This window comes from Scardinius erythrophthalmus, assembly GCF_964197995.2.
Source record: "Scardinius erythrophthalmus genome assembly, chromosome: 16".
Taxonomy (NCBI): Eukaryota; Metazoa; Chordata; class Actinopteri; order Cypriniformes; family Leuciscidae; genus Scardinius; species Scardinius erythrophthalmus.
The window spans coordinates 36973680-36998071 of NC_138236.1; the positions used below are offsets into that span (position 1 = coordinate 36973680).

Sequence of the window (24392 nt, forward strand, 5' to 3'; positions counted from 1 at the left end):
GAGGGAGTGGCTTCATCTAACATTCAACCAGACTGGGGAGAGAAGAGCTGTAATAATGTAAAATATGTGAAAATTAAGTCTGTTTTTGAACAATCAAGCATGAAAACATATTCTAGTACACCCCAAAAACAAAATCAAGGCTTAGTAAAAGGGCATAATAGGACCCCTTTAATTTATTTCAACTTACTAACCCCAAACTTTTAAACTGTAGTATATGGAGAATGAAATTGTCAAATATCAATGTTATAAACAATCTCTAAAACGTACACAGGGAGTTTTTAGGTAGAAATTAACTATTTAGCCTTAAAAAATATATACATATACTTGAGTGAGTAAAAGGTGCCACAATTAATTGAAGTAAAGATCACTTATATGTCTTTGCACTTATAAAAAGTATGATTTATACCTTGGAAATCTGAGTACAATACAATTATTCCTCAACAGTACTAAAGTGCAAACTACAAAGTATGAAGTACAGTTACTCAAGTACGTCACCTCCTGCGTACAATATAAAGTACAATATTTATGACTAAACAGATTTAACACTGATTTTTGGTTCCTTTGCAGAGACGGTGTGGAAAGGCTGATTCTGAAAGGCTATTGTTTCAAAGAGTGGTCTATCGTAAAGCATTCAGTGTGGAAACTTTCATACATGAGGCTACGATTTTCATTTTAATGTTGAGCTACTACAGTACGAGTATGTTAGTCATTCCCTCAAAATAGCAGCACACTTAAATAGACTGTGTCACATATTTATTTCCCTCTAACACTTGTAAACAGCTGGAGAACTTCTGTTTGAACAAGCGCTCATGTTGCTGAGAAGACAGTCCCAGTGAGCGGCCTTTCTGTTCATTCCCTCCAGCTGACTTATCTTATCTGTCAGTTTATGGAGGACTGTGGACTGAACGTCTCACACACTCAGACCAGAGTCCTGGATCTCTCACACGCTTACGGTCAAGCTCACAATGGCATGTGTTTGGAAAGTTATTTTTCTCAACATTTTCATTGTCTCAGGTGGAAGTAACGTGTTGACAGGTATGTCTTCTGCTGTTTTAGAGGTTAGACTTAACCTAAAATAAGTGCAGTGTGCGGGTGTTTTTTTAAGTGACAAATTGTTTATTGAAGAGCAATGCTTTCGGCAGTGTTTTACCATTATGAATTTATTCGAGCATGATATAATGTTTGGTTTTAAACATGGAAGAAATAAAGCTGATTTTAAGACGTGCAATGAACACTTAAACTTGGTTATGCAACCACTGCTAGACTACAGTACAGTTCAGTGAAGTATATTACAACTGGATTAAAAAATGGCAGAATGCCTCCCACTAGCATGCTATGTGGACATTATCTGGTCAACAAATATTGTTTTATTTGTATTTATTATTTTCAAACGATTTTTTATTAAATAATTTGATTTATTATTAAAAAAATATTGCAAAATTATTCATTTACTTTTTACCTACACTAGTGTTCAAAAGTGATGTCGGCCTAGGAAAATTTATTAAATATTATTAAAAATGTGTTGAATATTTTGTAATCATAAAGTATAGTCCATGCAAGTATAGTTGTGCTTGCAGTGCAGTCGACTGTTTTATTCCTAATAATAATGCAATGAAACGTGCCATATTGTGCCAACATAATTTTTGGCCAGGTGGTCATACAAAGAAATTATGAACACATGCAAAAAAGTTTTGCATTTAAAGAACGTTTAAAATGAGATTTGTAGTACCTCAGTATAGTCTTGAGATGCTCAATATATCACCAGCCTGATTATTATATCTATGATAATTATGCACTTGTTTGCCACAGGTCATTTCTGGCACATCTCAGACCTCCACTGGGACCCCTCTTATGATGTCGGGAGTAACGCGGCATCAAAATGTGCTTCTAGTGGAGGCCGTCCGACCCCGAATGCAGGCACATTTGGGGATTATTCTTGTGACTCCCCGTGGACTCTGATAAACTCATCAGTGCACGCCATGAGAGAGATCCTGCCAGACCCGGACTTCATCGTTTGGACGGGGTATGAGCCACATGCCCTCTAAACTCACACGACTCTACTGACGTATTTTTGTAGGCAAACCGCAAGTTCCCATCACTCTGATTCCCTTGAAGAAAAAAAAAGACAGTATTTTTCCATTGGCTTCTGGATCAGGCTTATTGCAGAAACCAACAAATGTTTATGATTCATGTACTATTGTTCATCGCAATAATCTTGAATTTTGAAGCCTAAATGCAATCGGCAGATTTTACGAAAGCTAAACGTAGGCTCAACTACATCACGGTCATTTGTTAAAATGCAGCTCCTTTCTGGCCTACAAAAACATGTCCTCCCTACAGCACTCCATTCAGTTTTTACTGATTTTAAATTAGCACAATAGATTTTCAACATTATGGGTCCTATCATACACCCGTCACAATGCAGCACCAGGCGCGACGCAAGTGTTTTTTGCTAGTTTCAGCCTGACGCAGTTATCATTTTCACGTCCTGCGCCAAGTTGTTTAAATAGCAAATGCATTTGCGCCCATCTGTTCCCCCATGGGCTGCTGGTCTGAGAACGAGTGTGTGTTCAGGAGCATTGTTGGAGCGTTGCTATTTTGAGGAACTGAAATAGACTGAGCCATTGACCAACTGAAACCTGGTCTGAAGTCAATGGCGCTGTATTATTATTATTATTTTTTGTTATTTAAAGGGCACATTAGTAATATGAGCCTATAGGCGGGTCCAACAAGCACGTACACTCTGCTTATTACACACACACTCTGCTTAGCCTATTACACACACAGTGCAGCAGCACACAAACATGCCAAATATTAAAAATAAAAGGATTACAGTGTAAAAGATTAATATTGTGTGCATAAAGATATGGTGGAATCCGGCTTGTCCCGTAGATGGTCTGCTTGCGCTTTAACCTCACACACACACACACACACACACACACACACACACACACACACACACACACACACACACACACACACACACACACACACACAGCTTTAACCTTTCGCACGAGCAGATCCGTTTCCTAGCTAGAGAAGCATTCTTTTTTTCCGCTTGCAAATTCCTCCATGTAAATAGCGAATCCGCCATAGCGCTCAACTGTCTTTTAAAGGGAATGGGAGAAGAGACTCTGATTGGTTTATTTCACGTTATGCCCAAAACACACCCATTACTCATTAAGAGAATAGGGAAACCCTTTTAGACCATGCGCCGGGAGCGCCAACCATTTTTCCCATCGTTAAACTTGCAAAAGTGGATTCGGACATGCCATAAGTGCACTCGTTAAAATAGGGCCTTGATAGTCAAATGTTAAAAAAAGAATTTTCTGGCTTTTAAAGCAAAGTTTTGGAAGCAAATATAAAATGTGTATGCATGTAAAATGATTATAGTAAGAGAAAATCAGCCAACAAGGGTCCAGTACACACAACGTTTATTGTATGATAGCCTACAATCCACATTCTTACATAATATTATTATTATGGGGAAAATAACAATAATGAAGAATGAGTTGGTGTCTTAAACATTTGACTTATGTACTTTCTTTTGACTGAACTTTTCCACAGAGATGATACACCTCATGTGCCCAATGAGCAGCTGGGAGAAGAACCCGTCCTGAGAATAATCGGCAACCTCACCCACATGATAAAATCTGTCTTTCCTAGTATGTGTTTCATTAGGCCTGTACTAACTGCTAGTTTTTAGGGGTTTTTTGGGGGGGTTTATGAAATTCATTAGGGCCCGAGCACTGATGGTGTGAGGAGGACCCTATTGGAATTGCTCTGTTTATTATTGTACATCTGTATTTCTTTAGAAACCAAGGTGTATTCTGCGATGGGAAATCATGACTACCATCCAAAGAGCCAAATGCCTCCAGAAAAGAACAACATTTATGAGCAAACAGCAAACCTGTGGCACGACTGGCTGCATACTGCCTCGAAAGAAACCTTTAAAACAGGTACAGACTAAAGCAGCTCACTATCAGCCATACACCGACACAAAAAAGACTAGAAGACGAGTTTGGTTGAAGAAGTATGTTATATTAATTGTATTATATCATGAATGTTAACACTTTACAATAAGGTCACATTAATGCATTAACATTAAAGCTGCAGTCTGTAACTTTTTTGGGTTAAAAATTATCCAAAATAAATATTTGAGCAAAGTACATAACCAGCCAGTGTTCAACTCTCTCTGCTTGCCGTAGCTCGACTCAAAACGGTAAGCTTGTAATAATGATTTTAACTCCAGTGGTACTGGTGGATCTCCGCGGGAACTTCGAGGACGTCTTTGCATCATCACGTCACTTCTGTCCACATAAAGAAGAGTCTCGGCTAGTAGGCGTTGAGTGTGAGGATGATGGAGATTTATAGCCTTTTCTCACAGCACTGGATATAATTACACTTATCAATTTGATGGAGATCCAGAAAGGTTCAAACGACAATCACCAACTGGAGATTCACCCGCTGTAAAACGCAAAAGACTTCAGACTTCGGAGTGGCTACAGAAAAAAAGAGACTGCAGCCGGCCCATGCCAAAACAAGGATAAATATCGGAAGGGCATTAAATGTAGTCACGCAATGCTGATGTTGATAACATTAACAATTTGAGAACAAAGTATAATTTGCACATTTGACGTGATATGATAAGCGATCGTTAGATTTAATCAGTGCGATTTACTGCTATGCTTTTTCCCCTTAGTTGGTCAGAACTAGTGGATGTCACTTGTTCAGATTTCACATTTTCCGGTGAAAACTCTTATGCTGGTCAAACTTCCAAAAAGTAGAATCTGTGATTGCGAATGACAGGATCCGCACCGGCGGCGACTGACAGCCGCACATTCTCCTCAAAACACTGGATTTGTCCGCGCTGTGCCGAGCCGAAGCACAACCCACGTAAAGTTGATAATTCCGCGAAATAACTGCAATTGCAGATTTCGAACAGAGAGGGCGACAAAGAGGAGAAACTACAGACTGCAGCTTTAACTAACATTGAGCAATTCATTTGTATTTATTAATCTTTGTTAACGTTATAGATTATACAAATTAAACTGTTCATTGTCAGTTCATGTTAGCTCAGGTCCATTAAATAATATTATGTATTAGTAAATGCTAGAATTAACATCAACTTAAATCATTGTAAATGTTAACTAATGTTAACAAATAGAACCTTAAAGTCCCTGTAAAGTCAAAATTAAGTATGTGTTCTGAGTTTGTCACACCACAGAAAAATGTGTTATTAGCCACCAAGCCAAATTTGAATGATAAAAAAAGCCGGCAAGTACATAAAATAAGCGATCAAAATCTTAAAAAAATGAGCAGTAGTCTCTGCTCTCAAACGCTGGGGGCGTGTCCGCTGGCTGCGCTGAAACCACGCCCACTCGCAAGGATGCTCCTAGCAGCTTATTTGTTTTACAAAGCCATACATGTTCGAGCCTGGACTACCTACTATAATTATAACATAAGCACACAAGGCAACTTACACTCATTGGTGGGGACGCACTGCCGACGATGGCACCAGTTGTCGGTGCGACGGGAGGATGAAGGCCGAGGCGGGAGATAGTCGGTTCGGCCACATTCACCAGTAACAGCGGATTATCAGTCAATGAATCCCAGTTGTCTCCGACGAAAGTTTATAAAACTATCCCGTGTAAAATGATCACTACAGAGGCGGGTTTTGGCGGTGATCCTTAGCTCTCCATCAAGGTGGCTCTTCACAAAATTAATCCACCTCTTGTTGATATGATAGTTTTTCGGAAATTTAAATAAGGACACCGATCTGTTTTGTACGTGATCGCATCCAGGTAATACGCATTTCCGTGACGAAGGCATAGCTAGCTAGCAAACTGTAGGATGTAGTAGTAACTAACTAATAGTACTGACAGTAGGTGTGTTCGACATCGGCTGCGGCTGGATGCACCCGATCTGCGAGAGTAGCCGCGTGCAGGCGGGGAGGAGCTGCAAACGGAGACGTGAAGTCAGACACTTTCTGGTTCCCGTAGTGACCGCTCACGTGGTGTTTGCATACTTTACCACAGCTGCAGTGAAGTAAATGCAATATTTGCCTAATAATGCACAGATGTTTCAGAGACATTTTCATTCAATACTTTATGTACTGCTTCACACAGCGTCTGTTTGAACAAGAATAAAGTTCAACATAAGCAACTATCAATGAAGTGGAGTCTACGTTTTTTAAGCAGTTTTAATTTGATAAACATGACACAATATAGCATGACAACGACATGAAAAGAGAGTTCACTGTTATAATAAACTGATTTGAGAGCTTTAGAGGAACTAAAGGTGTTCGAAATAAACACGAAACATACGTGATCGTTGTCATGCGGTGAATCCGGCCAATCGTGGAACATCTGTGTCGTCATGAGCCCACGTGCAGCCCAGTGCAGCCGCTCTTGAGAAGCTGCGCTGGCTGAGTTCTCCGGCTACTCTCGAATTGCTCTCGCGGTACTTTGATGGCATACGTCACAGTCACGTGGCGTCGGCGCTGTATCAAGTCGGACAAAATTTCTAACCGGCATGCACTGCTTCAAGTCAGCCGCCGATCGGTCTGCGCAGAGCTGCATGAAGTCGAACAAGCCTAGTAACTCGCGATTGAGTTGCAAACTGATGCGAATGGGCTCCAGTGCGTCATCAAGTAGGGGCGTGTCGAAGAGATCAGGGGCTCCAGTGCGTCATCAAGTAGGGGCGTGTCCAGGAGCTCAGGGGCTCCAGTGCGTCATCGAGCCCCCGTTTTAGCCCCGCCCAAAAAATCCGGAACACAGCAACGGTGAAAAACTGTTTAACGGTCTAACTCCACAATTCAGTACTTCACAGTTCACAGTCTTTGTAATATGATTTAGCAATACATTTCTAACATTTATAATGTGTTTAGAATTTTTTTTTAGAATTGCCTTTACAGGGACTTTAATGTACACCACATAAATTATGATATTTTGTACTAATTTTATAGCTTTAAAGGATGCCATATAATTATGCGTGTTACTTTTCTGTCTTTCACAGGCGGATATTACACAGAAAAGTTGCTGAATCAAACTGGCTTCAGAGTCATGGTGCTCAATACAAACCTCTATTACGATCAGAACAAACTGACAGAAAACCTCAAAGACCCTGCAGACCAGTTCAGCTGGGCTGATAAAGTGCTTCAGGACGCTGCCAAAAATAATGAGAAGGTCACTATATATATATAGCGAGGGAGCTAAACCTTCAGTTTGGTCCTTTATCCACGTATTGTGTGATTCTGTGTTCTGTTTTACCCAGGTTTACATTATCGGCCATGTCCCTCCAGGGGTTTTTGAGAAGAAGCGAGATAAGGCCTGGTTCAGAAAGGAGTTTAATAAGCTCTACATCGATCTCATACAGAAGCACAGCGCTGTTATTCTGGGCCAGTTCTTCGGTCATCACCACACTGACAGCTTCCGCATGTTCTACAGCTCTAATGGTACTGCAAATTCTGCTGTATTTTCTGCATCTTTTTGGACAAATTGGCCATGAAATGCATTTCTCAAAGCATTTTTCTCCCCTTTATTATACATGCATCATTTTTTCATTTTTCTAGCCACACTAGGGACTAAATATATTATGTACAGTGTACAATGTGTTATGGGCAATGCCATCGAAGAACCATTTTTGGTTCTCCAAAGAAGCTTTCAGTGATCTCTTCTTAAAAGAACCATTTTTTATTCTTAGAGTGAATAACATTTCAATAATCTAAAGAACCTTTTGCGGAATGGAAAGTTTGCAAGGATGTTAAATGCTCTTTATGGAACCATCGACGTCGATAAAGAACCTTTTTAACTCTTTCCCCGCCAGCGTTTTTTTTTTTTTTTTTTGAAGTCATCAGCAATTTTGATCAATGTTTTTTTCTGTTTTGATTTATTTGCTGTTGAATGTTGATGATCGCGTTATTTTATGCATATGATTGCATATGAATGGAAGCTTGTTTCCGCTCCGACTAAAAAATAGAAAAAGTAATTACGACTTTTTATATCACAATTCTTTTTTTCTCTCAGAATTGCATGTTTATATCTCGCAATTCTGACTTTATAACAGGCATTTTGGGAGATATAAATTCAGAATTGCATGACAAAGTCGCAGTTGCGAGAAGAAATGTTGCGAGAAAAAAAGTCAGAATTGTGAGTTTATATCTGACTTTATAACACACAATTGTGACTTTATATCAGGCAATTCTGACTTTAAATCTCTTTATATCACCTGTGTTTGGTGGGGAAGCGTTTTCTAACAAATAACGAAAAATTTCGTTTGGCGTGGAAAGAGTTAAGAGAGTATATAAGTATTATGCCATGGCTACTTTCAATGAACTCCTGAGATAAACTGCTTAGGGGTGGGCGATATGATCAAAACATTTAACCCTGCCATTTATATGCAACACTTAACCATGTTAGTGACACACATAGCCAAATAGTAATAGACTTTTTTTTTTCACCAAAACTGAACATAATCTGGTCTCATAGTTCTCAATAATAACACCACATAACAAATTAATAACCCAAATAAACTATATAGAAAACCTCAGCTACCTGATAGTTACATTGTCATAAAAATAGGTATTTTAGCAATATATTAAAAGTTGTTTATATAGTTCATCCTACTTTACCAACATACATAAAGTATACTCATGTAAAGCAATATGTACTATATAGCAAATCTCAACTGTTTGAATGCTTGAACAATATTATCATCCAGCTCTTATCTGCTAAATGTGACAATAAGCCATGAAGATAAGATATTATAAACATTAACTCTTTCTGTAAAGCTGGTTTGAAACAATATGCACTATACAGATACAGGGGTTGGACAATGAAACTGTTAAACCTGGTTTCAGACCACAATCATTTATCAGGATGGTGTAGGGCCTCCTTTTGCAGCCAATACAGCATCGATTAATCTTGGGAATGACAGATACAAGTCCTTCCCAGTGGCCAGAGGGGTTTTGAGCCGTTCCTCTTCCAGAACAGTGTCAGGTCACTAAATGATGCTGGTGGAGGAAGACGTTTTCTGACTCACTCCTCAAAAAGTGGCTCAATAATATTCAGATCTGGTGACTGTGCGGGTTCACTTTCATGCTCATCAAACCACTCTGTCACCAGTCTTGCTGTGTGTATTGGTGCATTATCATGCTGATACACTCTTCAGGGTACAATGTTTGAACCATCAGGTGTACATGATCCTCCTGAACAGATAGTCCTTGGCAGTGATTGTATTGATCCATCAAGCTCAGTCAGGAACGCCATGATATTGCAGCTCAAACCATCACTGCTTCAACAGTCCTGGTGTTGAGCCTCTTTAGGCCGTCTCTAACTCCCACGGATGTGGGAAAGACAGTGAAGGTGGACTCATCAGAGAGCAATACATGTTCTCCCAAGATTTGCACTTTTGGCACCAATGAAACCGACATTTGGCACTGGCACAAGTGATCAAAACACTCACTGCTCTGATTAGGTGCTGAGACCTATACATCAATACAAAAATGCACAAAAGGTCTGCGCTCTGAAAATATTTTATTGCAATCAGGAGATAAAGATAACAAACATTTTGGCGCTTTGCCTTCATCAGTGTAACAATTTCACTTATTCTCAATGACTATATAGAAAGCACGCTATTAGTCCACAGACTCGAGTTTAAGTCCATCTGGATCAGTGTTGGGAACAATTACACATCAGGAAAAAATGCCATATATAAACATAATCTGCTTAAACAGTCAAATAAACAGTTCATAGACTCAGTTTAATTCCATCTGGGACAATCAGGCAAGAAATGCCGTTCATAACCAATGTGCCCATATAAAAGAAAGGGGAAAAAAAGATAGGAAACAAGAAAGATCATAATCTTCATTTAAACCTAAAGGGGACCACTGGACAAATGGTATTTTTAATTGCTTCATATTTTTAATGGAAACAGATATTGTGCAGTATTGATCATTATTTGCGCGAAAATATTTCCTCAGACCATGAGTTCTGCTATTATGAGCTAAGCAATCCTCGCTGTAGTTAAAACATTAAAACACAAGCCACAGGAAAAGTTTTCAACAGCATTGCATCCACTACAAATATTTCTATTTATTAGAATATACATTTTTTTTGTAACTTCTCGGTAATGATTTCATGTAGCCTGGTTAAAACCATACCATTCTCAGTAGTAACTGAGTTATGGTCTGGCAAAGCTTCATTAATAACTCATTTCCAAAGGGGCGTCACCAACAGACGTCGCTCAAATGCCTCTGGGCGCAATTGGAAAGACCTAAAACCAATCAGAGCGATCGTCATCGTGTAAAGCCCGCCTCAACGTTTCTGATTGGTGCCGCGATTTCGACGGATTAGAAATGGGCTTGAATGAGCTCTTTGCCAGACTACTTGCAGATCAAATCTAAATTTGCCGGAAGTTGTCTGGGTTTTCCCAGGCTAGATTTCATGTAATTTAAGCGCTTAACTCCATTAATGAGAATGGCATATTTAATCAGATGTAAAACATAGTTTAAATCATTATTTTATTTATTTAAACTGTTATTGTGAACATGCACTGTATTTATTATTAGGACTCATAATGAAGATTTAAAGTAGTTTTCCTTTATCTGCCGTCAGTAGATCACCATCGGTGTCGCAAAACTGATCTGTCTGCAAAATGTTCATACACAAAGCTCAGAGTTTGCGTAGAGGTGCGCAAACTTTCCCGTCAAGTTTGTTTTTAGAAATCACAAGGTACTTGTCGGAAGTGGAGTACGCCTCTTTCAGGGCCCGTTTTGTGCGACGCAACGGTTATAAATGAGGCCCCGGATGTGGGCCGGATCTGGGCCGACCCTATGTTGCTGTCTGGGTCTGCTCTACTGGTGTAATGTAAAATCACTGAGGATTGGTGCAAATATATATGCGTGAAACCTCCAACACTATATTGGCCAGTGTTTCAGTTTCATTGTCCAACCCCTGTAAAATTGACTTTAGGCTGCTTTACTAACTTTTCAATATCCTTTTACACAGGATCTCCAATAAGTGCGATGTTCCTGACACCAGGAGTTACGCCCTGGATAACAACTCTACCGGGTGTGACAGATGGCGGAAATAACCCTGGAATTCGCATCTTTGAGTATGACACCAAAACACTTGAGATCAAGGTAAGATGGAAAGAATCTGTATTTATATGACAAACCAAAATTTACACCTTCAACATTTCTCACATTATCACAGTTTATTCACTATAGTTTAGAAAATGGAGATAAAACATGACAAGAACTCAGAGTTATCAAATGAGTTGACACTGGTTTTGTCCATCCTTCTGTTAGACTGTCTCACACATGAAATATGTTGAATATCTGTCAGCTGTTAAATTTAACTACACAATTAGATGATACCAGTTTAGCTCAACCAATCACCAAGCAATGCTTCATTGTGTTCAGTCTGTGTGTAAAAAGAGCATTAGCAGTTAAAGAAAACACACTTCAGCAAAACATGGTCAGGTCAAAGTGTCTGAATAAATTTTTGGTCTTAAAGGAGAACTCGGCAACTCTAGCGAACTCTAGTCACTTCTTCGCTGATTTTCCCTTTTGTTGTCGCATGTTTTCCCCACGAGCTCCCCCTACAGCTGTGGGGGGGCGTATATTTCACAACACGGTCGTAAAAAACTCACTTGCGGCGGCCTCCTCCCCCTCTCTACCGCTGCTCATGTGCGTTTGTTTTGATTGGAGCAAGCCAACTGAATCGTGTCGAGCTTTGTCTACCGAGGTGGGTAATCTGGTAATACATCATACATGCGTGTGTGTTTATGTTGAATTGCCGTAAAGCGATTCGTGTTTCGCGCTCGCGCTCGTTCTCGTTCTCGTTCTCGCTTCTCACGAGACTTCCAATTTCTATTTTGCCGGGACGGTAGTCCCCAAGTTGCAAGGTTGGTTTTCCGCCTGGGAACGCTGGGGGGAGCGGGGAAAGTCACCAATATCACCAGAACAGGTTGTTTAACCATCCAAATGATTTCTAGACAGTTTTATTAAGTTAAAAAAGTTACCAAGTTCTCCTTTAAATTTGTATAAATGTCACTGGTAGTCACTGTATGAAGACTTTTTGGGTATAATATGTCACAGTTTACTTTATTTTGCTCTCCTCACTTACATACATGAACTATAGTGTCCTGCACACACTAGTAAAGAAATATCAAAAATGATATCAGGCGTCTGAATAATTTGTGGTTTGACTGTACATGGACATGTTTCCCTGAAGGTTAGCATCCACCAAGCCCAAGCTTAACCTCCAAATCAGCCAAATAAGAGAGTGTTGTAAAATACAGTCTACTTTTGCTAAACTGCGGGAAGTATTTGTTATTAAAAAGCGCATTAAGCCGCAAAAGAGACACTGTTCCCCAGGCGACTCTCTGTGCGCGCTTCGAGACGGGGCCGAACCCGGATAAGCAAAAGCTTTGGACTTTTTGGGTATAATATGTCACAGTTTACTTTATTTTGCTCTCCTCACTTACATAAATGAACTATAGTGTCCTGCACCCACTAGTAAAGAAATATCAAAAATAATATCTGGTGTCTGAATAATTTTTGGTGTGACTGTATATGACAAACTTTAAACATATTTACACTTCTTTTCCTGGTGTTTTGCGTTCCTAAAGGATATAGTCACCTACTATCTGAACTTGACGTACGCAAACATGGCGCATGCGCGCTGGGAGAAGGAGTACCGTCTGACGGAGGCGTTTCGAGTGCCGGACGCCTCTCCTGCCTCCATGCACCGCGTGATGGAGCGGATCACCAGCGACAAGTGTTCTCTGCAGAAGTACTTTGAGTTTAACTCGGTGGGTTACGACCTGACGGAGTGCCACGCGGACTGCCGCGTCGATCACGTGTGTGCGGTGAGAGAGGTCGACTTCGAGGCCTACGAGCGCTGTGTGCTGAAGGAGAGAGGATCATCGACAGGACCAGTGCTGTGGACTCTGATCCTGTCTCTGATGCTGAGTCTGCTGTGTTTGAACTGATCACAGCACAGCATCATTCTCATTACATTAGCCCTCCAGACTGGTGTGTGAATGACATGTTCTCACCAGTATTTAAAGTAGATGAATAACTTTACTGTTTATATACTTGGGGCCAGATTCACTAAACAGGGCAAGTTAGCATGAGAGCGCAATCACATTAAAGCACAGACGGGAGTGTAAAGTTCTGCTCTTGATTTACTGAAGACGAGCAAATGAAAGAACACAGACTCAGCCGGATCATTTCCATAATGACCAACACAATCCACCAAGATCAGCACACACTAGCGTCTGGTGTAAGACGTGCTTTTCTTGGGCGGTAAATAATGGTGCAAATACCAGTAAATCAGTAGATCACCTTGAATGATTAATTTAAATACTCTCCTCCCATAAATTTTGCTCTGAAAGGGAAACTCCTACAAATGCATGTGTAATAATTATCAGCCCCAAAATAACCCTGCCTTTTCAGCGCTCATTTTCACTGCGTGTCTTTAGTAAATCCTGACAGAAGTTTTTAACACCAAAAGAGGGTTTGCGCTGGAGCTGTTAGTAAATCTGGCCCCATATCTATTATGATTTGCTTATATTTATTGAACAGTCTAACCCCAAAATGAAAATGCTGGCATCCAGAAGGTATTCGTGAAAAATGTCTTTTTTGGACCCCAACAGAAATTTGGAGTGACATGAGAGTTAATAAATGACAGAATTTTCATTTTTGGGTGAACACTCCCTTTAAAGTCGGCATGAAACGGAAGTTGTAATAGTCTTTTCTTTGTAAATTTTTCTTAATAACCTGTCTGTGGTGAACACAATAGTAATACCACCAGTAATAACATATTGTGTTTTTTATAAAGCTTTTACTTGTCTTAAAAAAGGCAGTTGCTATCAAGTGTCTAAATGGGACTACAGAGGTTGACGTGTTGTGTGGTGTTGTCTTGATGGATAACCCGTGTAAGTATCATAAACTTGTAAACTTATTGATCACAGACCTTATAATTCAAAAGCCTATGGAAAAATCATTTTGGGTTTTTGTCGAGGGAACCAGTGTGATGTGAACTTAGGGGTTGGCTTATAAAAACACTTCATCAATGCAGAGCTCTATTGTGGCGTATATCTGAGTGAAACGCTTCTGGAAAAAGAACAAATGTGGGCGGGGCTTGATTTATCCATGTGGAATTGGTTGTGGTTTGCTATTGGCTGATCTCATGTGAGTGACAGGTTGCCCCTCCCTCATCATCAGAGAAGAGAAGAGATGTTGAATTGAATTTGGATTCTTTAAGTTGATGACATTGGGATAGACTGTAGCTCACACTGGCAGTAACTTATATAGCAACACTTTCTTTCACTGTTTTGAATGAGTTGTTTATGTCTATTTTTTTTTTAATTATTATTATGCATGGAAGATTTTTGGCAATGTTTGATTTTTTTTCTTCGCAATGAGACAAATGACAAATGCTTTCCAAAACATAATTTTAACTTTATTTTGGCATAAAATTACATGGATGGAAACAACTAGTCACTCCAGCGATATAAACGCTTTCGATGTGAACAGAACATTGGTATTAAAAAACATAAACTGCTTCTATCTGTTTAATGTCAATAAAAGCCAAAGAGAACGATCAGTTTTAGCAAACACTTTATATTCATTAACAGTCACAATCTTTTGTAGTAATTAATATTACAAAAAATGTGTGTCTCTATTTCATTGTCATAATTGATCATTATTCAGTCTTCTACATGGGTTTTATAAATGGCATGAGTGTGTATTTTCAACATATGAAGATTTACATGTTTGAGTCCATGTGGCAAAGCAACAATAACCTGACAAGATGCTCAAGATGAAATAAAAGCTCAGTCTTTGATGACAACTACACTCATATTTTTCAGTTCATGTCTGTTATCAGTGTGTGGTCCATATACTGTAAAAGATACTGATAATCCGTATTATGCTCATAAAAGTACACAGTAAATGCCAATGCATTCAAAGACAAATCTTCTGTGAAGCTGATAAAGCTCACTGGACTTTGATGTCACATTTATTGTGTGTGTGTGTGTGTTTGTGGTTGAATTAATGCAGGGCTTAACGAATTGAGAAAATGTGACAAGTGGGATCACATGACAAAAACTTGTTTGGTGGACACGTACGGCTTCATGGCATTCTCAAGGGCTTTTCCGAAGTCTTGAAGCCTGACTTCAGTGCAAGCCGGAGCTGACAGCTTCCCCGCACGGATAAGGACGCAGAGTTCATCCAGCATGTTTCGTAAGGCGTCTTCATCTATCACAAGAGGCCAATGGTGTTAACGAGTATTTTAGATTAAACTCTGTATAGGTCCTCACACAGCAACACAACTCAAGAAAGGCTTTTCTGGGCGAAACTCACCATGTTTGTTCCCTCTCTTCCATTGGGTAACCCAAAAACCTCTTATTTTCACATCTTTAAAGATCAGTGCACTCTAAGGAAAGAATAATGCTTATATAATTGCAGTGTACATCACATTCTATTATAGTGATATAAAGCCAGACATCAAGGTTCATCCAGTGCCGATGAGCGAATGCTGTCACACTCACCACTGGGACGGTGACTGGTTGTTTGGCCATCCCACCGTAGGTCACCATACTCCCTCCATTTCTGAGGAACACAGATAACACTGAATACACACTGCTTATCAAGGGTCCCGTTGTATAGTTAAACATTTATGTCCTATTATGCTTTTTTTACATTCAACTTAGAGCATGAAAAAGCTCTGCAAAGCTATAAAGCACAAAGTCCCTCCAGTGGGAGTTCTTCTCTATATCAGTGTCAGTGTTTCTGAACTCCTGAAACGCCTCCATTGTAGTCTTGAGTTTCTTCCAGAACGAACACGTCACAATATTTCTCATTTAAATAATTCATACGCAGAATAAAGGGGCGGGGCCTGGTTGAGTTAGTTAGTAGTGTGTTAAACTGGCGGTTATGGAAAGGGGCGGGACATTTCCCAAACACACTCGTAGCGCTCGACCAATCACAACACACTGCTCCAGCCGACCAATCAGAGCACAGTGTGCTTTTCAGAAGGAGGGGCTTCATAGAGACAGGAACTAAACAGAGCGTTACTGACAAACTGGGAAGAGAGGAGATTAAACAATGGAGAATATGAGGAAATACAGTACAATCTTATCTATTCATTGTTACACCTTTAGAAAGTATAATGCATTAAAACATACAACAAACAACCAATTTCAGATGTAACAAGGAATCTACACATATTATAATGCATTTTAGCTTTGATTACAATTATTCACGAAAATATATAATGCATTATAACATACATTATGAATACCTTTAAAATGCATTACACATAAAGGCTTCAAGTAAAATATTACTGTACAATCAGTAAATTAGTGTGATGAAGTTTTCATGTTTTTTCCTCCCGTTTTTCAGACAAGTTTTTGCTTCAAATCATGTTTGTAATGTAAAACACAATATTCAAGTATCCACCATTATACTGGTGAATATATGTCCTCTAGTATTTCTGCTGTACTTAAAGGAGAACTCCGGTCAATTTTAACATTGAGCTCATTTTATTGTACATTTGGAGTGCTGTCAATACAGAGAACAACGACAAAAATCAGTGTTGCCTACACCGAGTTATCCTCTTTTTAAAATTTGCACCCTGTTGACTTCAATGGGGCAAGTCTTAAACCTGCTTTTAGCATCTTAACATCCTTGATGTGTTATTACAAGTGCACAGAAAATGTGAGTGATTCCTTCAGAGTGAACACGAGTGAATCTGACTGCAGTAGATGTAAAAGATAGGGATAAAAATGATGTTTATTCAGCCAGCGCAAATACCTGTGTTTACATCCTGTTTTCGGTCGAAGTCCACAGTAATCGATTGTCGAGTTCTCCACTGTTGCTTAGTTATCTATGATCACGCGCGTGAACTTGACAATCGAATACTGTGGACTTCGACCTAAAAACAGGAAGAAAATACAGGTATTTGCGCTGGCTGAAATAACATCATTTTTATTCATATCTTTCACATCTACTGCAGTCAGATTCACCCGTGATCACTCTGAAGGAATCACTCACATGACCTGTGCACTTGTAATAACACATCAAGGATGTTAAGATGCTAAAAGCAGGTTTAAGACTTGCCCTATTGAAGTCAACAGGGTGCAAATTTTTAAAAGAGGATAACATGGTGTAGGCAACACTGATTTTTGTCGTTGTTCTCTGTATTGACAGCACTCCAAATTGACAAAAAAATGAGCTCAATGTTAAAATTGATCGGAGTTCTCCTTTAAGACAAAGCTGCTTGCATTAATGTTTTTTTTTAACAGTAACAGGGAGTGTTTCTATATTAAATGAATTAATCCTGATTATTTTTTTTAATTATTATTATTTGTTAAAACTATATGCTCCTCAATTAAAAAAATGATTTCATCTTGATTTCCCCACTGTCTTAGTTAAGTCCTGCATCCATTTAATTGCCCCTAATATTACAGCCATAGTGAGTTGTTCATTATCTATAGCTACTGTTCCTTCATCATTAAAATTGACTTCTTTCACTTCAATTCTTAAAATTTCTAGTGGGGATCCTAATGATCTAAATAATTATGAGCACATTTCCAATCTTCCGTTTATTTCAAAAATACTTGAAAGAACAATAGCAATTCAACCTAAAGTGCATTTGCAAAGTACTGACCTCTATGAGCAATTTCAATCATTAGTCATTCAGTATTTCTGGAAAGATTGGCTTGTATTGGAGTAGCTGACAATGTGCTGCTTTAGTTTTCATCCTATTTAAGTAACAAGAAACAGTTTGTCCAGGTTAAGATCAATCAGAGGCTGTCACAGTTACTCACGGTGTACCACAGGGGTCAGTGTTGGGTCCGCTTTTATTTACTATTTATTTTATACCCCTTGCTCACATTTTTTGCACTTATGACATCAATTTCCATTGTTACGCTGATGAAACAATAGTATAAATCTACAAAACCTAGTGCATCCCATCCCTCTTCAGTACTCACTAAATGTTTGCAGGATGTTAACATATGGATGAGTTAAATACCAACAAAACTGAAGCCGTTCTTGTTGGGTCTAGGTCCGTTTTATCAAAACCTCAATCCTTCACCCTGCTTATTGATAACTGTCCGCTTAATATTTCCAGCCAAGTGAAAAGTCTTATTGATAACTGTCCGGTTAATATTTCCAGCCAAGTGAAAAGTCTTATTGATAACTGTCCGGTTAATATTTCCAGCCAAGTGAAAAGTCTTATTGATAACTGTCCGCTTAATATTTCCAGCCAAGTGAAAAGTCTTATTGATAACTGTCCGCTTAATATTTCCACCCAAGTGAAAAGTCTTATTGATAACTGTCCGCTTAATATTTCCAGCCAAGTGAAAAGTCTTGGTGTTATATTTGATGGTTTGCTTTCTTTTGGTCCCCCATATTAATAATATTTCATGTACTGCATTTTTTAATTTACGTAACATTGCTAGACGTTTTGGTTACATCATGGATTGATTATTGTATTGTAGTCTTCCTGAAAACAACTCCATTGATTACAGTTAATTCAGAGCTCATCTGCTAGGGTTGATACCCACTCACGTACCTCGGATCATATAAGTTCAATTCTTTTCCAATAACATTGGCTTCTTGTTCATTATCGTATCCATTACAAAAGTTTGCTGCTCACCTACAAAGCTCTTCATAACTTGGCTCCTCTTTATCTCTCAGATCTTCTTCAATTGTATATTCCTTCACATCTATTCAGCAGATTTACTGACTGTTCCACATTTCAAGTTGAGTTTGTTCGGTGGTAGTAGGACTTTTAGCTGTGCTGGAATTCTTTAACATTGTACAATCGCCAGATGGACTCCATTTCCCTCTTTAAAGCTCAGACTAAAACTTATCTGTTTAGAACAGCTTTTAGTGACTTTATTGTCTGATTTGTTTGATTATATGTTTGATCTGTATGTCTGTGTTTCTGCATAGCTTTGAATTTTACTGACTTGATTATTAAGCTGTACGGTGTCCTTGAGTGCCTTAAAGGCGCCTATAAATAAAAGGTATTATTATTATTTTCAGTATGTCAAATTTAGACTTTTTAAGCACAATTAATATTATAATAATATAATATAATACAATATAATAATATGGGCCATCTACTTTTGCATGCTTTAGAATAATATATATATATATTAATCTCTATGGAGAAAATGAATGAGAAAAACACCTCTGCAACGAAGGCTGCTGCAGAAGTAGGTGGACACTTTTCATCAAAAAGATTTTGATGTATAGATAACTTACTGTAAAAGACGTAACAGCTCTGTGGCGCTCTTTCCTCCAACTCCATTCAGTGCCAGTTTAGGTCGAGGACACGACTGTTAGAAACAATCGCTGAACATGAGCATACATACAGAGTCGCTTTCAAGCTACACAATGTTTTTGCATGTGGCTTCTATAACACAGATTTCACATACGGACAAAGCAAATACGGCTGTAGCACTAGAATGATCCAGCTGACCTTGAGAAGCTCCTTGGTCTCCGGCCGCCTCAGCTTCTCCTCTGTAATGACGTGTGTGGCTCCCAGCGCTGTCAGTCGCTCAGAGAGATGCTGCACGTCAGGCCTAGAGCGGTGAACAAGCTGCTTTACACAATCAGCATTACAACAGCCTATTTTACTTCCATATATTTCCAAGTGAAAGAGGATAATCACAAAGAAACTGGTTTTTATTCCAGCAATTGGACTCATGTCTGCACTGAAGAGCAATGCTGAACAAATATGGGCTGATTAAGATTAGTTTAATCACTTAAGATCTGCATTTGCAAATCACTGTCTGTATTGAGTACTTTGCAAAACTTAATTGTAAGAAACTTATCAATAGTTTTGACATCCATGACATGACACTAAATTACACTGATAACAAAGAAACACGCATATTAATGTTTTTGTTGACCCTTTACTTGAAGCCTTTATGTATAACACATTATAAAGGCATTAATGCATTATATATTTTCATAGATAATTATAACCAAAGGTCAAATGTACTAAAATATTAGTAGATTCCTTGTTACATCTGACATTGGTTGTTTGTCATGTGTTTTAATGCAATGTACTTTATAATGGTCTATCAATTAATAGATAAGTATTATTATGTATTTTAACTCTGGTTAAAATTATTACATTACAAGGCATAATTAATGCATTTTAAATACTTTTATAATGCGTTGTCTTATTTTTTTGTTTGAATAAAATGTAAATCAGTAGTTTGATCTTATACATGACTCTATTTATATGTGTTTTATAAAGTGTGGGGATGATATAGCAATCATTAATGATGTGAATAGTTTTTTTAACTGGTTCGTTGAAACAAACAGTCCGAATTATTTCTCTAATCTAATCAAGCAGGAATAAATAACTTTTAAAAACATTACAGAAAACCAGGATTTTCGAAAGGCTACATTAACAAAAGCCTAAAACAACACCTAACCTAAAGAGCTATTTTTTGGCTATTGATTAACATCTACACAGACTCAGTTTTTACATATGAGAAAACATTACAGCCTCAGTGATGAGTTGAGGTTCATGGTTACCTGTCTCTGATGACATTGATGGTTTGAATACCCTTAGCAGCAGCGATCTGAATAACAGCCTGTCCAACACCACTGTTAGCTGCGTTCTGGATCACCGTGTCTCCTGAAATACACAGTTAGATTCGTTGCATGATGAACAGTTGAGCACTGGCTACTTGAGGTAAATGAAAAATGAAAGAACCTGGTTTGAGCTCCTCGAAGTCTGCGAGCATCCTAAAAGCTGTACAGGGGTTGACTCCTAAAGTGGCGGCAGACAGTACAGGAATGTCTTTCGGTAAACTCACTAGATCGCCAGCCTTTAAAACAGCAGCTGTTCTCCATGTACCTGTGCGGATCAGTGCAGGGCTGTCACATCCTAACATCTGCTGATGACAACACCAGCCTTGTGAATGCTCATGAAATGTTCACCTAAGCCAGCATCTCTTGGAATCACCCAGTCGCCAAGCTTGAGTGTTTTCACCTGCTCTCCCACCTCCATCACCTGACCCACACCCTCATTACCCCCCACGGCCGGGAGCTCAGGCAGGAGGGCATACGTACCTGTTCAAACACACTGGGTGAATATGCTAATATTTATACTCATGAACATTTTTTAAAGGAAATCTCACTCAAAAAGAAAGAAATATGCCATTTTCCCGATCAATTTTCACTATGCAATGCAAAAACGAATAACATTTTCTACACATCGAAATGTGGCAAATGTACATATCGCTATATGCATTTCTGAATGATTTTAATAGGCTACTTCAAAATCTTGCGAAAAGTCAAAGTTTTAGGTCTACGCATTTAGCAGGGCATAAACTAGGCATTACCTACGTGTGACTTGCTTGACATTAAAATTAGTTATTAAGCGCAATAAGCTGTGGAAAACAACTCAGTATGAGCGCACAGAAAGCTGTCTCTCAGACCGCATATTTTCCAGAGTTCAGTTCTCTTTCATTGCTTATTGCACTCGAATGGTCAAATACACACACAGTTATGTCAAAATGTCGGTCACGGCGAGTATTCATGTAAACACAGTCGGTTATCGGATGTGTGTCAATATGATCTGTGCGTTAGGTCTTAAAGTGACAGCAGCCTAATACAGTAAACCTGCTGCTGTCTGTCAAACAACAAGAGAAAATAACTCACTGCTCCTGACGGAATAACCTTTGTAGCTTTAATTTGAATCAGTGTAAATTTAATTCATGCAGTGTTTTAGTTTTACATTAGATTATACAGTTTCTGAACTGTTTCTATGCTATTGTTAAACAGATCAAATGTAGGCCTACCTAAAAAAAATAAAGCACTGTTTATTTCATTTGCATCTTTGTTTTATTGTATTTTGCCCTATTGTTTGTGATTCATCTCTTTATTCTTATTCTTGATAAAGAAAAAAATCTACATAACAAAAATAATAATCGTCCACCCCTAGTTTCAGGTGTTTTTGTTTACCTGGATGGATGTTCTTGAGTTTTCAGGTTGATATATCTATATATTACTATATATTATCAATATAAGTTGACAGTTGTTGGTATTGTTAAGTATTTAAATATAATTTAAATTCATTTTACATACTTAAAGCAATATTGTATCACATATCGACTATCACATTATTTTACAAGGTATCGCATATCTCAATGTTCTTCAATCATGCTGCCCAACTTAAACTTATACATTACGGTAGTGTTTGTCACTTAAATTAACTTAAAAAACACATTACTTTCCTCCAAAATCGCACAAAAAATAAATAAAAATAAAATGAGAACAATGGGAATTATAAAAAAAAAACATAAGTAAAACATTAGACAAATTACGGAAATTTGAATTTGAAGGAACATGTTGTGAAAATAATATTACAATGCAAAATGATCAAAACAGCCTTCGTTTTCCTCAAGCAAAATATAATTTTGATTTGCCCAAACATCCTGATTATGTCAATGACTTGTATTTGTCAACAGGAGTCAATGTATCTTTAAATGCATACATTTATGTATTTATAACACCTATAGGTAATGCATTATTTATCAAATTCAATAAAATCGTTTGCTCTTGCCTTGAAGCATATTTAAATCCGAGGGGTTGATGGGAGCCGCCAGCATCTTCACCAGGACACACTCAGGGCCCACATGCGGCAGCTCCAGTGACTCCAACCTGTCAATCATTCAGGACACGCAGTTAACTTTATACAACTGTCAAAGTGTTATTATCTATGGGTGTGACACGCTTACTGAACGACTTGTGAGGGCTCCCCGTGTTTTCTGTACAGAAGTGCAGTGCTGTATTGAACTGCAGACACAGAGAAGTTGTTTTTAGTGAGGAAAGCTCCATTTCTGATCGGTTCATTGCATGAAACAGGACCCGGAGCCCGGTAAACGTGATGTCGCCGGATTAAAAAAGATGCGACTCGTGATAGTTTCATTTTAAAGTTGTGATATGGCCAAAATCAAGATGTCATCGTCTTGAGGCGTTTAAATCAGCACACGAGAGCATCAGTCCGTGTTTACTATCAAGTAAGTGGCCATGTTGTTACCGTAAAGCCTGTAGTAAATGCGCCGTTCAATGAACAACACTCTCCGGGAATCCTACTATCCTGAAGGTCCTGCTAATAAATATTAATTAGCAATGGTCACGAGATCGCAGACGGCCTGGACTGTCCAATCATAACCCAAGCCTGTGTTTTAGTATCCTAAACTTCGTTTATTGGCCATCCTAGCCAGCGCCCATTTACCATTATGGCAAAGCATATGGCAAGCTGTTTTAGCATTTAACGACCCCTGGATTTGCTCTACTAGTCGCAATTTAGTTTTGACTAGTCAAAAATCCAATTCTATATCTATAAAGCAATTTTGACTCATCATAATAGGGTGGTGCAGGGATGACGCACTTTTGTAGGCTGATATGTCAGTATAAAATATCTATGACATCATTACATCTCAAAACTTTAGACATATCCCGAATTAAATTTCTTACCAGTCACATTTATTATTGCAGATATCTCTAATTATCATTTTTAATAGTCAAATTATAATTATGACTCGTCGAAATACAATTGTAACTAGGCTATGTAAAATAAATGTATGGATAGTAAAACCATAGTTTTATATGCAAATTTTGCCTGCCATAAAACTCCTTTTGGTTCATGTCCCATTACGTATTTGATATTCATGAGGTGATGCCAGAGTACAATTGAAAATTTACCATTGTGTCGGCAATATACGCGCACAAAGTTTTTTTTTTTCTAGTACTAGTTCAAGTCGCTGAAGGCTGATACAATTGAGGAAAGTCGGAAAAATGAAGCTGTCAATAAAAGTTATATGTCAAATATTTAAAGACATCACATTAACAAAAATATTTCTATCTAATTAAATTATGTAGGCTAAATACAAGACATAGACATTTCCATGACTTGATTATTCATTTTCATGACAGCTCGAGGGCTAGAAATTTGCAATCGTAATCAATAAATTTCAATTAATCAATTGCAATTGTTTTAATCAATAAAATTACAATTACAACAAGACGAGTAACAAACATTAAGAAAATAAATTTTGATTTCATAGCTAGTAAAGAGCTGTGCCATTGCTATGCAAATACTTGATGGAGCTAAAGCTCCCGCATGCTTTTTTGTTTGATAAGGTTAAAACAATCAACATAATAAGTGAATAAAATGTCAAATGTAAGTCATCAGTCTAGCTAAATAAATAAATAAATAAATAAATAAAATAAACATGTACACCATTGAGGGAAGAAGTCACAACCAGTATTTTTTCTCACATTCCACTAAATTTATTGGATGACAAAAACCATTGAAAACTTCACATTACATTCAAGA

The 24392-nt window shown here is 38.2% G+C and overlaps 2 protein-coding genes across 3 annotated transcripts; one reads left to right on the forward strand and one right to left on the reverse strand.

The window, feature by feature from the left end:
• Nucleotides 1–782: 782 nt before the first annotated feature.
• Nucleotides 783–14869, forward strand: smpdl3b (sphingomyelin phosphodiesterase acid like 3B). Its single transcript, XM_081389044.1, has 8 exons — nucleotides 783–1035; nucleotides 1810–2023; nucleotides 3568–3665; nucleotides 3816–3959; nucleotides 7018–7187; nucleotides 7276–7456; nucleotides 11010–11143; nucleotides 12637–14869. Exons 1-8 carry the CDS (start codon nucleotides 966–968, stop codon nucleotides 12997–12999), a joined length of 1374 nt encoding a protein of 457 aa, XP_081245170.1. The 5' UTR covers nucleotides 783–965; the 3' UTR covers nucleotides 13000–14869.
• On the reverse strand, nucleotides 14456–23266 carry mecr (mitochondrial trans-2-enoyl-CoA reductase). Of its 2 annotated transcripts, none has more exons than XM_081389045.1 (10): nucleotides 22789–23266; nucleotides 22614–22711; nucleotides 20987–21118; nucleotides 20760–20903; nucleotides 20579–20681; nucleotides 19509–19611; nucleotides 19292–19365; nucleotides 15565–15625; nucleotides 15377–15449; nucleotides 14456–15271 (listed from the first exon to the last, which is right to left on the reverse strand). In XM_081389045.1, exons 1-10 carry the CDS (start codon nucleotides 22977–22979, stop codon nucleotides 15108–15110), a joined length of 1143 nt encoding a protein of 380 aa, XP_081245171.1. In that variant the 5' UTR covers nucleotides 22980–23266; the 3' UTR covers nucleotides 14456–15107. The 2 variants fall into 2 exon arrangements, with proteins under 2 accessions (XP_081245171.1, XP_081245172.1); XM_081389046.1 differs by having other exon boundaries at nucleotides 20760–20816; nucleotides 22789–23100.
• Between the last annotated feature and the right edge of the window lie 1126 nt (nucleotides 23267–24392).

Bases quoted from the DNA above. Each gene is read 5' to 3' on its own strand.
- smpdl3b (XM_081389044.1), top strand. From the start codon at position 966: ATGGCATGTGTTTGGAAAGTTATTTTTCTCAACATTTTCATTGTCTCA. The intron at 1,036-1,809 runs GTATGTCTTCTG...TGTTTGCCACAG, and splicing joins TGGAAGTAACGTGTTGACAG to GTCATTTCTGGCACATCTCA. The intron at 3,960-7,017 runs GTACAGACTAAA...TGTCTTTCACAG, and splicing joins GAAAGAAACCTTTAAAACAG to GCGGATATTACACAGAAAAG.
- mecr (XM_081389045.1), bottom strand. From the start codon at position 22,979: ATGAAACTATCACGAGTCGCATCTTTTTTAATCCGGCGACATCACGTT. The intron at 19,366-19,508 runs GTCAGCTGGATC...TGTTTCTAACAG, and splicing joins AGACCAAGGAGCTTCTCAAG to TCGTGTCCTCGACCTAAACT. The intron at 15,272-15,376 runs GTGAGTTTCGCC...CTCTTGTGATAG, and splicing joins GAAGAGAGGGAACAAACATG to ATGAAGACGCCTTACGAAAC.